Source organism: Aulostomus chinensis, chromosome 8, assembly GCF_037954235.1.
Source record: "Aulostomus chinensis isolate RoL2024-O1b breed Wild chromosome 8, RoL_Achi_v1.0, whole genome shotgun sequence".
NCBI classification, from domain to species: domain Eukaryota; kingdom Metazoa; phylum Chordata; class Actinopteri; order Syngnathiformes; family Aulostomidae; genus Aulostomus; species Aulostomus chinensis.
Window position 1 is genome coordinate 7,186,006 of NC_141327.1, and position 16,550 is coordinate 7,202,555.

The 16,550-nt window shown below is 40.8% G+C and overlaps 1 protein-coding gene across 1 annotated transcript; it reads left to right on the forward strand.

Annotated features, from left to right (window-relative positions):
* The first annotated feature begins 674 nt into the window (after positions 1-674).
* Positions 675-15,082, forward strand: LOC147256960 (ankyrin repeat and SOCS box protein 5-like). Its single transcript, XM_086210675.1, has 7 exons — positions 675-799; positions 8,206-8,285; positions 8,452-8,559; positions 8,700-8,853; positions 13,119-13,253; positions 13,670-13,861; positions 13,976-15,082. The coding sequence occupies exons 1-7, from the start codon at positions 691-693 to the stop codon at positions 14,107-14,109; spliced, it is 912 nt and encodes a 303-aa protein (XP_086066801.1). The 5' UTR covers positions 675-690; the 3' UTR covers positions 14,110-15,082.
* The last annotated feature ends 1,468 nt before the right edge of the window (positions 15,083-16,550 follow it).

The following is a 16,550-nucleotide window of genomic DNA, read 5'->3' on the forward strand; positions in this document are numbered from 1 at the left end:
TGTTGAAATCACATGCCGAGCTGTTATGTCACCAAAAGAGCAATGTCCGTTATGTTTCGGTTGATATGATGAAAGCAGGAAAGAATGGATTATAATTTATTCTGATTTATGTAAAATTTTGCCCAAATGATTACAAAATTACTAAATTAGTACTGATGGTCACCTTCAGTGTTGGTGTCATGGACACTAAACCAACTTACTTTAGAGGGAAAAGTGACAGTCTTTAGACCCATTTAACATATTTAGTTCCTTCCAAAGGTTACCTGGTAAATGTGCATGATTTTTTTTCTGTTTGATTTGTACAAAATTGGTATTCAGTGTTTTTACAAATTTTGATTGTAGGGGAGATATCTGTAGTAAATCTTTTTTATTTGGTTATCTGTGACGAATATGGTAGCATCCATTCCTTTTTCCAGCAGATATAAGAGAATGTCACTCAGATCTCGGTTATAAGGCTCTTCACCAATACACAGAGGTGAGAGACTTCAAGGACGAAAATAGCTTCTCTCGTCCACACGTGCGTGTGCATGTGAGATGGTCATGTGCGTCGAACACAACAACAACATAGCCATTCATCCAATCAAACCGCTTTACTCCTGGACTGTCACCCAGCTCCGCCCTTTCCAAGTTCTCCTATGAGCGACGCTGGCGCTGCTGCTGCACTGTCATCGGAGGTCCAGCCACGGGAACATGCCGGAGGTCCCGTGTGGTGCTGCGGAGGTATCGCGGAAAAGAAGTGCTGAGCCTGAACAGGGGGCGGAGCGCAAGAGAGCCTGCTGGGGCATTCTAACCAGCCAAGGTCGGTATGTCTGTACTGCGGTGGACACAAGCTTTGTGTGTGTGTGTGTGTGTGTGTGTGTGTGTGTGTGTGTGTGTGTGTGTGTGTGTGTGTGTGTGTGTGTGTGTGTGTGTGTGTGTTGGTTTTGATCACCTATTGGAGAACTGTTTCTGGCATGAACACTTTGGGACCAAAGAAAGACAGGTCATTGCCACGCACCATATTTTATGAGTTCCTGGTTGAATTTGCAGTTAAGGTTTGAATTGAGGTTAGGTTAAGTGAGGATATATTATATAATTTTAAAGTTTTGGTAATATTTCCAAACATGATGTTTTAGATGCTGTTTACATAGAGGGTTGTCCCTTGAAATAGGTCTGTGTCTATATTTATCCTGGGGACCCACGCTGGGATTCCACTGAACTTACTGCCCATCGGGGAATAGTTTTGATTTCATAAACTATTTTCCAGTACAGTTGCATGACAACCACAGAAAATATTGACGGCGTTATCATATCATAGTCCTAGAAGTTTCAATTTACTTTCTTTCAAGAACACCTCCACCACCCATATTGCTCATATCTATTTAAAATCTGTAAACAGATTATTGGAAATGAAAGGATGTGCGGCGGCACGGTGGTGCAGTGGTTAACACTGTCGCCTCACAGCAACCCGGGTTCAAGTCGCGGCTCGGGCACAGGATCTTTCTGTGTGGAGTCTGCATGTTCTCCCCCTGCCTGCGTGGGTTCTCTCCGGGTACTCTGGCTTCCTCCCACAGTCCAAAGACATGAAAATGGGGACTAGGCTGATTGATACTCTAAATTGACCGTAGGTGTGACTGTGAGTGTGAATGGTTGTCTGTCTATATGTGTTCGTCCTGCGATGGACTGGCGACCTGTCCAGGATGAACCCCACCTCTCATCTCGCCCAAAAGGCGTTGGGATAGGTTCCAGTCCCCCCCTCCCCCCGGGACCCTGAACAAGATAAGCGTAAAAAAATGGATGGATGGGATGTGCCATGCTTTGCTCTGGTTGACCTTATTTAGTTATTCAATGGCAGGTAAGGGTATGCGACCCCCCAAAAAAGCCAGTTATGCAAAAGTTATTAACTTCTCGTTATTCATCATAATATACTTGACAACTTCTAATTCAGAAACTGAAAGTAAGACGGTATGTGTTCAGTCGCTTATTTTAACCAACAGCTAGCATGCCCATATGGTGTGAATAGGGTCAAGTAGGGTTGAAGTTGCTCAGACATGGTATGATCCACATCAGAGGGGTATAAAATTAATTGTATCTGTGTCGGAGCTTCAGAAGTTGTTGTTTCCATGTGGACCTAGTAGGTTTGTTCCGTTTGGCGATCGGATCCTTAATAATTCAAGAGACTGATCGCCATTTTTTCCAAAGACAATAGGATCACCAATTAACATTTAATAGGAATCTAGGAATTTAATAGGGGTTGCCTATCCTCTACCGTGTAAAATGGAACTGAGTCCTTGGCTGAATATCTTTCAACAGTTGTTGTGCACTCGGCTCGTCTGTGCTGCCATGCTTCCATTTTAAACCTTTTGAAACAGCTGCCATCAACGAAGACTGGCAACGTATATTAGCAATGCTAGCTTGATGCAATTTAGCAGAGGGAGGGATTGTGAGTCCATTGCATTCATGTTGCCATGTGACTGAAAGCCTAATTAGTCTAACATCGAGTGATGTCAGTGAAGCAGTAGTTGTGAAGTAGTCGTTTTCTTGGGAGGACTGGGTTGACACATTCAACACAGGTCAGAAGACAAAGATTGTGTACAATTTTTTTTGTTGCCTATAGTATATACATGTAAAGCACATTATTACAACATAAAATACCGTAGTTTGGATTTCGGCAACATTATTTATTTCAGTATCAGTGTTTGCTAACTGGTGGGTGGTTGCTGCAGCCTTGTTTTGAGTTGTTCTTAACCAGTGACAGGGTACCCCTATAAGGGATCCTGCCAAAATATTGAGCACATTTATTCCAAATTTTAAATTAATGCTTTTGCGAGAAGAAACAGCCCAATTGTATTAGACTCTGGATTGGGAGGGCGTCACAGGTAGATCCAAGGTCAGTTCTATAACCCTTTCCAACTACACTCAACCAAGTAAACAATGGTTTGTCAGAATTAGCTTATCCCTGTCTTGCAATTTCACCAAATTGTAAAAAGTTTGGAATGTACCCCATAATCTGCATCTGTCCCAAAATTGAACAGGTCCTTCCTTAGCCCATGTTGCACCCACCACAAGGATGACACTGAGCCTGCAGGTTTTTGTGTCATCTGGATGACAGATGGACAATGTAACCACACCAGTTAAAACAATCACATAACTTTTTTAGTATTATTTCTTGCAAAAGTTACAACATGTAAACAATAGTAATTTAAATTTCTGTTAAATTCTGTATCAGACAGATTAGTGCCACAAAAAACATAACCTCCTCATCCAGTAATGTGGGTTAACTGTAACTGTACACAAAAATATGTTTATGGATAGGCTAGATAACAGATGGGCACTGCAATTCTTTCTATACAGTAAAAGTGACTTCTGTGTGAGATGAAGGATGATATTAAGACAGACAGTGTTAAAGACAAACAGGGAATTACTGACATGTCGTCTGTGTGCAGTTTATTCTGAACTTTCCAAAATGGAAACATGAAAACATGTACGACCAAGAGGAGGTCAGAGATGGAGGCACACTCACATATCGTCTAATTATGGCTTCCTGCCTCTCAAACAGTCAGGATTGAATGAGACAAGTGTTTGTTAGAATAAACAGCAAGGTTCATACTGGTGTAGTAAGCTTGTTAGCTCCGATAGATCCACGTGTGGTGCAAAGAGGCACTTAGGTACTGCTGGACTTATTTAGCAAGAGAGGAGGCTAGTGTGATGTTATTTTTAGTTTCCAGTGCAGTCAGTGCTCAGTGCAGCTGGAAATGTGATCTTCCGCTTCGACAGACTCACTGCAAAGACAAGCATTAGGTATGGAGGTACTCTAGCTGGATTCACAATGTCTTATGTCTACCAGTGGCTGGATGTGCCATGGGGAGACGGCGATATGGGTATGTGGTAGAGGAAGTGCGTGTGTGTGTGTGTGTGTGTGTGTGTGTGTGTGTGTGTGTGTGTGTGTTTGTCTGTCTGTCTGTGTTTTTATGCAGCTAATACTGAATGTCTACTTCAGCTGTTGAGTAAGAGAAAAACTGTAGAGACACAGTGAGCAATGCATTGATCCTGCTTCAGTGGTTGGTTTGAGCAGATATTTTTATGGAATTCTTCTGCCTCCAATTTTTTGAATTATTGATTAATATGTTATGGACTACCTTATGTTCTACCAAGTCTAGGCTGAGTGGCTGAATGAGTGATTGAATGATTATTGAATGGAATAATTTTACTGCGAAACTTGACAATGACAAATTATTTGAAGAATGAGCTTATATTCTTCAATATACAGTCATGTAAGCAAAAGTGGACCTTGTCATTCAGAAATGTAACCTTCATCATAAAACTCAGCCGACTGAAACTTAATTATACAGATCTGCACAGATCCAAATCTTAGAACTACTGTTAACATTTTGTTACATTGCATAATAACACAGCTTATGAACTTGAATCACGAAAACAGTTTTGTCTTTGGATCCAACAGTCGCATCACTGTAATAATGTCAAAGCACATGGCTGTTTAACATGCAAAATGATGTAATTCAGCATGTTAACTAGCCATATGCTTTCTGTTATCAGGGCCAAACCATGTATTTACTGATTTGTTACTTTTTTACTATCAAGAGTGAAGTTAACCATAACCTTAACTCTTTCATACCTCCTTGTGTGTTTCTGTGGATAGTCTAGTATATTTAAGTTGGTGTGAAAGATAATCCAAACTCTGCTTTAAACTGAACAAGTGAACTCTGGTCTTCACAAAACATTGATCACCGTTGGCTTCCCTCTGGCCCCTAGTGTGGTTCTTCTGAGGTATGAAAGGTAACAGACCAAATATACAGTGCTGTAATGAGTGAAAAAACAATCATCTCATAGGCTCAGATAAGCAGGTGACGATGCTGTGAGATGTGGTGAGGGACAGAGGGAAGGAGGTGGCGGGTCAGTTGAGTTTCATTTAAAATTTACACTATAAGTGCATAAATGGGAATAAAAGGGCAATTAAAAGGCTTTGTTGCACTTACTTTTATATTACTTTGATACTATTTTGTAAGGACAACCGAGGAAAGGAAAGGTGAGGATACAATTGCAGGAAAGTTAAAGGGCTGTGTGGAGGACAAAATGAGAGTGGTGCACACAACATGATTAAACACTTGTCTGTGGAGTTCAGCTTGCCTCTTTATTGTCACCATATGATGTTTGTTTACAATATTTGGTAATATTTGGTAACTTGACAAATTGACAGTATGAAAGCAAAGCAGACCAAATTAAAAAATGCAATTTCGTAACCCTTTGTCCCCTGAACTGCATGAAATCTACCCTTCTGTTTCAGATCCTCTGTTTTTGCTTTTGCTTGTGTCCATTGCGCTAACCAGGGAATTTCCTTAGTATTCTCTGTATAGTAATTCGTTTATGTGCTTGTTTCTTTTCCTCCTTTTCTGCCTGCTAAATATTTTTTTGCATTTGGGTCCAATTTCCTCCTTGGTATTCCAACAGTAGGATCTGACCAAACCCCTTTTGTGTTTAACTTACATCCTCCCCACAATTAGAGTCACAGTAGCTGCTTGAGTCTCCAGACCCACAAAACAAGACCTCAAGCAACTGTCTCAAGTTCTGACGATGCCTCAGTATCGCCCTTTAGTGTGGTTCCATTTTTTGTGTGAGCCTCCAGAGAGGTTTTGCCTTTGCTGCTGGCCCCAGGTATGCCCTCTGAAGCTGCTCCTCCTTGTCAGGCCTCCTAGCTACCCTCCGCCCCCAGTCAAAGTAGCTCCTCTGTCATCACCAGTGAAGACAGCCTTCTGACTGGGTCAGTCTACCCCCTACTCAAGCCACCCTCCTGAGGTCGTCTGCCCTTTCTCCATTCAGCCTTTGCGCTGTTGACCCAAAACCCCTGTAGAATTAATAAAGCCCCTGAGACTGCCCTAGAGCACTTTATATGATACACAAGAATTGAAGCAGGGTGTCTGAGGGTCCTTAGAAAGTCTAAAAATTGAACTATTAAGCCTCAGTAAATGTCCTTATAAATATAATGGGTGGTGTATATTGTATTTGTAGTGCCCCATGCAGATCTTTACCTTCCAGAACAGATGGAGTTTTTATTGCAGAACGGCCTCCTGATGAACCAGAATAAAATCGGGAAAAGCACTGGGGAGTGTTTTGGTGGCTGGACTCCCTGCCATGATTTGTAGGTGAGAGTGTCTCCTTTAAGAAGGTTGTTTTATTGTTTTAGATGGAGGATCAGATTGTTGTTGTGAGTGGTGTCTGGGTAACAGTCACCAGTGCTTGACACTAGACAGAGACTGGCACCTTGAGACATCAAAGTTGCTTTTAAGGTGATGGTTCACAGAAGGACATTCTTCCAAACTTCTCATACACTAGATTCTTCCAGACAGTTCTTCATAAGTGGTATTAAAACTCCATTTACTTATCACCACAGATACCTCAAAATCACATATCTGAAGACATTGTACACTACGGACTCAATATGATTTCAAACCACTGCAATAGCATGTAATTTGACTGATTTAGAATTTTTTTCCATGCAACAGTGAGATGGAGGTGAATGTGGAGTACTATTGTCCTCAAGAGGTAGAGGTGGAAAGGTCTCCTGTTGGTTGAATTGTGGTTAGATGCATACCACAGATGAGTTTTACTTCAAGGCCCTAAACCAATCACTACATGCCATGCCATAACTACAATCATTGCTACTGAAGGGGTCACTGCACTACACATATATGCGTGACTACATGTATTTACACACACACACACATGCATATGTGTATGTGTGTGTGTACTATATATATATATATATATATATGGATAGATAGATATGGCCGGTATAATACTCGGTTATAGTAACATGTAGTTCTCCTCACTTCCTTTTTTGTTAGTTGTAGCTGTTTCTTTCTCATTTTTCTTTCTTTACTTAGTCTTGGTCTTGTTTTCTGTTAAGCCTGCTTTTGTCCTTGTTAGCTGTCTAGATTTTTTGTTGCGTTAGTACCGAAAGATTACAAATAACGGCAAGTTATTCCTCTGCTATTTTAGGCTACAGAAGCAACCAGGTTTTATCGGAGACTAATCTTGATCTCATCGAATATCCAGAAAACCCGCAACTTTGTGATTTCAGGACTATTTTTTTGTTCGATTTTTCCTTTTTGCACTAAACCATCTTTTCTCTAAGTTACCATGCAATTCCGTTTGATCAGCGTAATTGTTATTGGTTGTGAAGGAGGGCTAAGTTCCAGAATGCTGACTAATGCTGAGACGCTAGTGAAGCTATCACTAGGACAGAGCAGAACATAAGGCACACAGGCGTCATCTCAGTCTGTGATGCATGAAACCAAGACTCTTACGCCATGTACATTACCTGTACACGCATGCCTAGGACCTTCAAGAATGACAAACCCCAACGCTGTTCCACAGGCGCCAGAGAACATCTGTCCCACAGCAGACCCGAGACACGGTTGAAAAGTAAGCCGTATTTACCCTCCCCTTTCGCTCTCCAATATAAAGTTTGGTGTCACATAGTTACCTTAATAATCTCCCCATCACTCAACTTCAAATGGATTGCTGCTTCTAAATTAATCTGTTTTCGGTGCAGCGAGCGAACTGAAAACAAATGTCCTTTTTATCACTCCCAGACATAGTTTAGGGTTCTGTTCCTCTTTTAATTTTCTTTTCTTTTCTACACTACACGCACTCACAAACATCCACATAGGTTTTTACATCAGGAATTACTGTGTCATGCCGAGTTTGTCTATTCATCTTTTATATAAATAAATGTACGTTATATCTTATATAGTCCTTCGAGCTGACTTGTTGGAAAGTGGTTCAAGTCACTGCGTGCCGCCAAGAACTACCTTAAATTAAACAATTAAAACTGATATCGATCTACTTTGCCTACGTCATCAAAACAAGAAGGCAAGTCGTGGCCTTTTCAAGATGACTAAAATTAATATTTTCAAAATTCATTTTTCCCCCTGTTAAATGTGGACAGCTGTGTGTGCTCAGCGTTATACAATGTTTTGTTAAAATTGGTGATGTGTGGATGTTTCGCCACTGTGGGGCACTTTAGTGTCACAGACACTGGTGGGCTGGGACTAATGAGCAGAGCGTCGACTCAATTTGTGTGTGTTCCTCCCGAATGCATTGTGCTGTCACAAAAGTAGACGAAGAATAACTCAACATCTCCATTTTTTTATAATCCTCTACATATTTATATTGATGTATATCATATATATTTTGTGTTCGTAGGATCATGGGCAGATCGTTCCCCTCTTCATGAAGCAGCCTCTCAGGGTCGACTACTTGCCCTAAGAACTCTGCTGGCTCAGGTGATCTCAGGTCTTACCTGCAACCTTCCAGTTGTAGAGAGCTGGTTTCACCCCATTACCTAACGGCCAGTGAAATCAGAAAGAATTACTTCAACAGAGTGATTAAAACAGGCCAGTGTGCCTCTTCAACATCTGCACTACTAATTCTGTACAATTTTATTTGCAGGGTTACCATGCCAACATCGTCACCATCGATCATGTGACTCCTCTGCATGAAGCCTGCCTGTCAGGGCACGTTGCCTGTGTCCGAGCATTGATAAACGCTGGAGCTAATGTAAGTATTACCATCAAACTATCCTCAAAGATATTATCCTTGCTGTTAATGTCACCTGCTTGTGTGCGGCACATGTTTGTGTGGTTATTTGGTAGATATGGTGCCTGTTCAGTCATGCTCTCTTCACCCTGTTTTTGCAGGTGAATGCTGCTACCATTGACGGTGTAACACCTCTGTACAACTGCTGTACCTCTGGGAGTGTTGCTTGTATGGAGCTGTTGCTTCAGAATGGAGCATGCACACAAATGCTACATACACACTATCCCTCAGCTCTGCATGAAGCCTGCAAAAGAGGTAAATACTGAACAGCTCAGTAGCAAGGACTTATCTGTAGTTGTATTTTGATCTCAGACTACAGCATCACCAGATCCTGGTTAACTCTCTGAACTTCAATGTCTTGTGACTTTTTTTCCTCCTGTCACATTATTATTGACTCATTTGCCACTGCAGTATAAAGTCCTGTACCTCTACGGAAACACCACAAGTGAGAAGTGGGGAGTACTCACTTTTTTTTTTCATAATTCAAAGTTTTATTAAGTTTTCATTATTGCAAACAAAAAATAGAAACAGACAAACATCAGACAAAACAAACAGAATTGAGGCTATAGAAAAATTAATTCTGAAAATAAATGAAATAAAACAAGAGGAAGGTAGGTAGGCAGGTAAGCAGGCAGGGCGACTCAACACATCAGTCCACCAAAACTATCCCATATTTTTTTCTCTTATCATGTCATTTTCGCAATTTAGTCTCCCCAGCATCTTCTCACAATTATTTTTTACTGAATAAATTCTCCTTTGGATTCTCTTATGTATTCTTCAGTGTTAGAAAGAATCCCCTCCTTTGTTATTTTCATCCAGTGTACAAGACAATCCTTCTCCCATGTCATCTTGAGATGACTACAACCATTATTGTTTGTCCAAGGACACATCTCATACCATCTTGAAGCCTTATGGTGCATTTTAGGTAGTTGTAAGTAACATTCAACCAGATTTCTGTCCTGACCAACAGAAACAACCTTTTTGATACAGTGTCCAATTTGTAAATACTTTCAAAAGTGGCCCTGCCCTCCAAATGAAAAATTTCCTTAAATCTGATATATAAAATCAATCATCTATTATTCTGATGTCTTTTCTTAGTCACTGAGCCCAATAGCTAGACTGTCTGTCTACCTTTATATTTGAGTTATGCCATATGGATGCATATTTTTGAATATACTGTGGAATTATGTACCATCCATCCATCGTCGTCTTCCGCTTATTCCTTTCTATTAAGGGTCGCGGGGGGGCTGGAGCCTATCCCAGCGTCTACTGGCGAGAGGCGGGGTACACCCTGGACAGGTCACCAGTCCATCGCAGGGCCAACACATATAGAGACGAACAACCATTCACACTCATAGTCACACCTACGGTCAATTTAGAGTATCCAATTAGCCTCGTCCCCAATTACATGTCTTTGGACGGTGGGAGGAAGCCGGAGTACCTGGAGAGAACCCACGCAGGCATGAGGAGAACATGCAAACTCCACAAAGAAAGATCCTGAGCCGGGACTCAAACCCGGAACCTTCTTGCTGTGAGGCCACAGTGCTAACCACTGCACCACCGTGCAGCCGGAATTATGTACCTCCTTCCAAATCATTTTGGAATGCCTTAGAATTGGATTGCTCATCTTGTTTTTTTTCTCATTTTTAAGTGTTTGTGGTAGAACTTAAGTAGGTTTAAAGGGGGAGGTGAGTTCCTGCTCAAAAAGGACCCAGTCCAGATCAGCACCAACTTCATCCCAATGTCTTGTAAGCTTGGACATCTCAAGGGCAACACTGTAATATTTTATGTTTGGCAATGATAAACCCCCTCTCTTCTTGGACTCACATAATTTATCCAGACTAATTCAATATTTTTTTCCATCCCAAAGAAATTGTTTTATCACTTTGGCATATCTTACTAATAGTTGTTTTGGAATGCATGTGGATATCATCCCAGTTAGGTAATTTATTTGTGGTGCCACAACTGTTTTTTTTATTGCATTTACCCAATAATGTCATGCGTAATTTACTCCAATTATCCAAATAAGCTTTTATTTTATTTAATGCTTTTTCAAATGTTTGTGTTCATAATTTCCCTTTTATCGGAATCTACTTCTATACCTAAATATTTCATCTCCTTTGATAACCATCTGAACAGTGGCAATTGCTCTAAGACTGCAAGGAAAGCTCAGCTTCCCCTAAAATACCACCCCCCCCCCCAAAAAAAAAAAGTGGTGAAATATGTACTGGTGTGTGTACATTTCATTGACTAAATATGCACTAGAAAGCCTTCATCTTTTGCTCAGAATCAGCTACTCATCACAGGTAACCGGCGCAAATTTCTTCTCACTCATACCCGCAGCTTTACACTGTCGGACGCTCAGCTTCTACTGACTTCAATGGGGAAGCGTAGAGCGGGTTGTTCCACTGCAGCGAAACTAGATGGTCATTGGATAAATGCTGGGCTTTGTCACACCTATCGGACGCCCAGCGTCTCTGGGGGTCTATGGGGCAGTGGGCTGGCCCAGACGCTCGGCTTCTGCATGATGATTGGATGAACTGTCTGAGGCGGAATCCTTTTTTGATTGACAGCTACATGTGCGAATCAGCGATCTTGAAGAATTAACATCCGCCGGAGCATTTTCTAAGTTTTTCATTCCGTTGTTCTGAACTGATCTGGAGACTTTACCGATCCCCAGCGACTTTGTCTTTGTTAGAAAGTACTAGCGTTGTGTTTGGCGACTTTGTTCTGTCTGTCATGATGTAGGCCGGAAAAATGAGCTTCCCCTCCTTGAAAGACCAGCAGCCGCCACTGCATCTGAAATTAAAAGCAGATATTGATCATGTGAACAAGTTTGAGACACTGGCATGGTTTCTGATTTGTGCCAATTGATACAATAACCAGACACTTTAGAACAGGGGTGTCAAACTGACCCAGTAAAGGGCCATGTGGCTGCAGGTTCTCATTCCAACCAGGCAAAAGCAACACCTGATTCTACTTAAATCAACTAAGCTGTGCCCACACAGCTCAATTGTTGGATCAGGTGTTGCTTTTGCTTGGATGGAATGAAAACCTGCAGCCACATGGCCCTGTACTGGATCAGTTTGACACCCCTGCTTTAGAATATGCTTCAATAGTTTATCGTAAAACTGACACAGAGCTGGCTGGATCCCGACTCAGTACCAAAACATTGTCAGCATAAAGAAATAATTTATGCTCCCTGCCACCTAATCTGTGTGGCCAGTGGTTCTAAGAAAATTGTGAACAGTAGTGGACTGAGACTACACCCGTCTGGTTGACCTGGTTATACTGAAAAACTGAGATATCCCATTAGTAAAGACTGCGGCTTTAGGACCTGCATCTAAGACTTTTATCCGTCTGTAGAAACCACCACGAAACACGAATTTTGAAAGAGTTGCAAATAAAAAAGCAGATTCCACCCTATCAAATGCTTCCTGAGCATCAAGTGATATGGCTGAAACAGGGTGAAGGTTGGTTCTATTCATCCAAATTAAATGAAACTGTCCTCTCATGTTACCAGTTGAAAATCTATGTTTCCTACTTGGTCTTTATGAATAATTTTAGGTAGAACCTGATCTAATTTAAGTGCTAGTGTATTATGTAATATGCAATCAACATTTATTGGGCTTATGGGTCTATAATTGGCTGGGTCTGTTGAATCCTTTTTCATCTTTTTTAATATCACTGATACAGTATAATGGTCTTGCTAAGACTTTCTGGGAGTGAGCCATATTGAAACGCTTCTTGGAAAACCTCTGAGGACTGGACAAAAGATCAATATGTCTTATTGTACTCCACTGGGAATCCATGTATACCAGATGATGTCACAATCTTCATACCCTTAATTGCAGTTCAAATTTTAGCTTCCATTAAATGGGGGCATCCAGGAGTTATAGCAATAACAGGATAACTATCCTTTTCCTCTGGAGAAAGTTGTGGCAGCTCTCCCCTCTGGAAAAAAATAATTTCAAGTCTTCCTCACAAGCCGAACACGTAAACATACACAAATTTTCATAAAATAGATGTTCCTCCATTAATATAAAAAATACCCTGATATCCTGTCCAAGTTTTGTAGCAAACTGTTAATCCTGCAATAAATTTGTATTTTTTTTCTCCACCTCCCAACATTAACTTTAGTAGACCGTAAATTTATATGTTGTTTGACGAGTGGATGGTCTTTTATTGCGATAACTCCTATGTTGCAGTCTATTACCCGATCAACAAGTGAGCCAGCAGCCAAAAAATTTTTCGTGAATTTGTGAATAGGATCTATGAGAGTGAGAATAGTAAACAAAACAGTACCTTCTGCTCCTCTCACCAACCATCCTGTTACAGCTGTGCCCCGGGGTCTGGATGCCCAATGAGCTGTCAAGTTAAGAGTATTAGCTGTCCCCTACAGTCGTTCTTCTTTTTAAACAAATTACTTTGAACAACTTTACCTTTTTATGAACATGTCATTATAATTGTGTGTGTGTGTGTGTGTGTGTGTGTGTGCGTGTGTGTGTGTGTGAGGACAGGTAATAGCCAGTGTGTACAGTCCTTGCTGTCACATGGAGCTGATCCAGACTATGAAGTGTCACACCTGGGCTCCCCTCTTTACATAAGCTGTCAACACAAGCACACAACCTGCTCCAAGATCCTGCTGCACAGAGGTGATTCTTGACCTGGACTGTACTGCACGCACACACACACTAACACAGAAGTTTGAGCAGCTATTTTGCCCTAACCTTAGCCCTAATCCTAATTCTAACCTTAATGTAACCTCAACTCACACCTTTACTCTAACTTTAACAAAGAACTCATAAATTATGTTTTACCGCATTAGGACCTGACTTTGGTCCTATGAAGACTAGGGGTTCTGATAAGGCTAGTGTTTATACAAGAAGAGGTGTCCAAAAGGCAACAAAAAACAAGTACACACACACATGCACACATTTGCCTTTGTCCTTCCTCACTCCTTTTTCATTTCCTCATCTCCTTCTTTCTTTCATCCACTTTCTCCTTCTTTCTGTCCTCTTTCTCACTCCACATTTTATCTATCTTCCATTCGTTTCTGTCTCTTTCTCAGGAGCCAATGTTAACATAGGTAGAGGAGGTGACAGTCCTCTCCATGCAGCTGTCAGACAGGACAGCACTGATCAGGTGTCAGTGTTGCTGGACTATGGAGCTGATGTTAACCTTAGGGACAGCAACAACCAGCGGCCTGTGGAGCTAGCACCTCCTGGTGGAAAAACACAACAGCTGCTACTTACATTTGAAGGTACTGCAGTGTTTTCCTTTTGCATTCATAGTGCCATTCTACATCATAGTGTCATTCTACACAGCGACTCCTAGAAATAGATCAGTGACTGGAAATCCATCTGTCTCTCTCTAGTATCTCCAAGGAGTCTCTGCCAGTTATGCCGTCTGAAAATCCGGAATGTGATTGGTGGATCCAGACTAAAGCTTCTCTCTCTCCTCCCTCTCCCTTCTCTTCTCACTAACTACTTGGAACACACAGAGTTATGAATACACCTACAGTGACAGAGAACATTCACAGAACTCTAATGCCATGTCTTCGGAATTTAATTTAATTTTGTTAGGTACAAAATGGTTCATTTGCCACATTTCATGCTAACATGTCATCACACAGTTTCATTTGGCTACTGAACCCCATTATATCAAACAATAAGACTCGCTCTGGTGCATTCTGTAAATTGTACATATACACATTTTGCCTTTGTGTTGCCAAAAAAAAGAGCTTATTTATTTACTTCACACTTCCCATGACAAATGAATATCTGAGAGTAACTGAAAAACTGATAGTAACAGCTAATCTAGAGTTTCTGTCTTTGATTCTGTATGTTGGTCAAGTACAAATAGTGCTGCACAATTTTTTTGGAAAAAAAAATATTTTGTGTGACATTGCAATATGATTTTCGATATCAGGAAATTTTATTTTATTTTTTTTACAATTTTCAGTTTCATTGAAAGGTACATTAACATGATAATTATGTATTTTTTGTGTGTATCTGTATCCAACAAAGATGTTTCCTCTTCTGTAGATGATTGTGTGTAGGTAGGACATCTCTGCAGCACAACATTTCTTTTAAAATGGGAATTTGGCTCAGAATTAGCCTTAAACAAAAATTGCATCTTCCTGTGATTTGAAAATTGCAGGAGGTCATTATGAAATATTGATTTAATTTTGATTAATTGTGCAGCACTGAGCGCAGTTATTTTTTGTGTTATACAATATGCCATTTTGTAAACATTGTGACATTTTTAAGCAGTACTTTTCAAGGTTAAATATGTGAATAATCAGATGGGGTTCACTGTAGACACATTGAAGATTAACAGTCATTTGAATCACAGGATGAGATTTTGCCTGTTCTTTCCTGCTGTGAATAATGTTTTTCTTGTCTAAGGACTTGCAACATTTTGAAAGTGATAAGATACTTGATTTAAAATAGAAATAAATAAAACAAATCTATCAACAGAATGTGCAGAAATAACACTTTTGATATTTTGTCAAAAATGATTGCATCTTTGTTACAAATAAATCTACCAAAATTAAATTTGTAGTAAGCCAGGGCAGGTGTTACATGAGATGTACTGGCCTTGTTTCGACAAGTCAGAATCAAGGTTGTGTGAAAATTGTCTTGCTATCATCAAAAAGTGTACTTCAACTGGTAAAAAACAACAACTTTAAGCAACACACTGAGACGAAGCAGCCATAAGAAACACCTCTGGAGAATGTGAATGAAGGTTGCGAGAAGTTGGCAGGACTGGGCTCCAGCACGGCACACTAATAAGAATTCTCTTCCCAGGTATTTTGTGGAGAAGCACAAGGTATTGAGAGCAAGGGAGATGCTGCAGTACTGGGATACCCAAGATCCAAAGGTGGCTGGAGCAAGTCTGGCAGCGAGGACAGGGACAAAGTGACATAAATAAGCTACATTTGAAGGAACTGAGGAGTGCAGCTGCAAAAGGTAGAGCTGGCCTCCTGTGAGAGCTGATCCAAGATTAAATCTTGGCAGTCATGGCACCTGGATCAGATGGGAGAAGGTGTTGAAAGGAAAATCAAATGCAACATGTCTGGTAGATGCATCTGCAAAAAATCAAGTTCCTCCAAAAGAACTGCAGCCTGACCAGGTTCTTCAGACAATTGCGGAGACCATCTGCAGTCCCCTACACATAGGATGGAGAACAAGGCCATTCAGGAATACTATTCCATTTGGTGGAGAGGGAGAAAGATGTTTCAGAGAGAGCCAGAAGGCTAACAGGATGCTCTTTGCTGCTTAGGACTGGAGGCTTGAAACAGATCTTGGACAGCGGTTGTGGTTTCCTCCCCAGATCACAGGGTTTACACTGCAAACTGATATGTTGTCAGACACAATGAAAACATCCTTATTCTTGAGCTCAACATGCTGTGGGAAGAACAGATGGAAGAGGCCTTCAAATGGAAATGAGCAAAAATACAAAGAGCTTAGGAGCAACTGCCAAAAAGAGACTGGAGAGCAAAGTGTTGGCCTATGAGGGTCAGGTGTTATGACATTGCTAGGGATCCAATCAGCCCTGGTTGGATTGCCTGGGTGAGTGTATGATATTTGAAAGACCTGAAGCCACCCTTTGACCCCAGGTTATATCACTGAAGATGTACCCTAGAATCACACTGTTAAGATTTTTCTTAAAGTAAGTAAACAAAACAAAACAGGCCAGTCTGTAAAGACCCCTAACACCCAAGTAGCGGCAGGAACACATTAGTGTGAGGGTCAAAATCTTCACTTGAATCAAAGAAAAACTAGCAAACACACAAAGGCATTTGTTCACAAACTGCAAACCACACAACAAAACATTTACATCATCAAACTTTGCATTTCCAAAGAAACTAAAAGGAAATTATTTTATAGTGATAGAAGTGGTCAAGTCACTGAATGACTCTGAATGCTATCCATTTGCATCCCTGG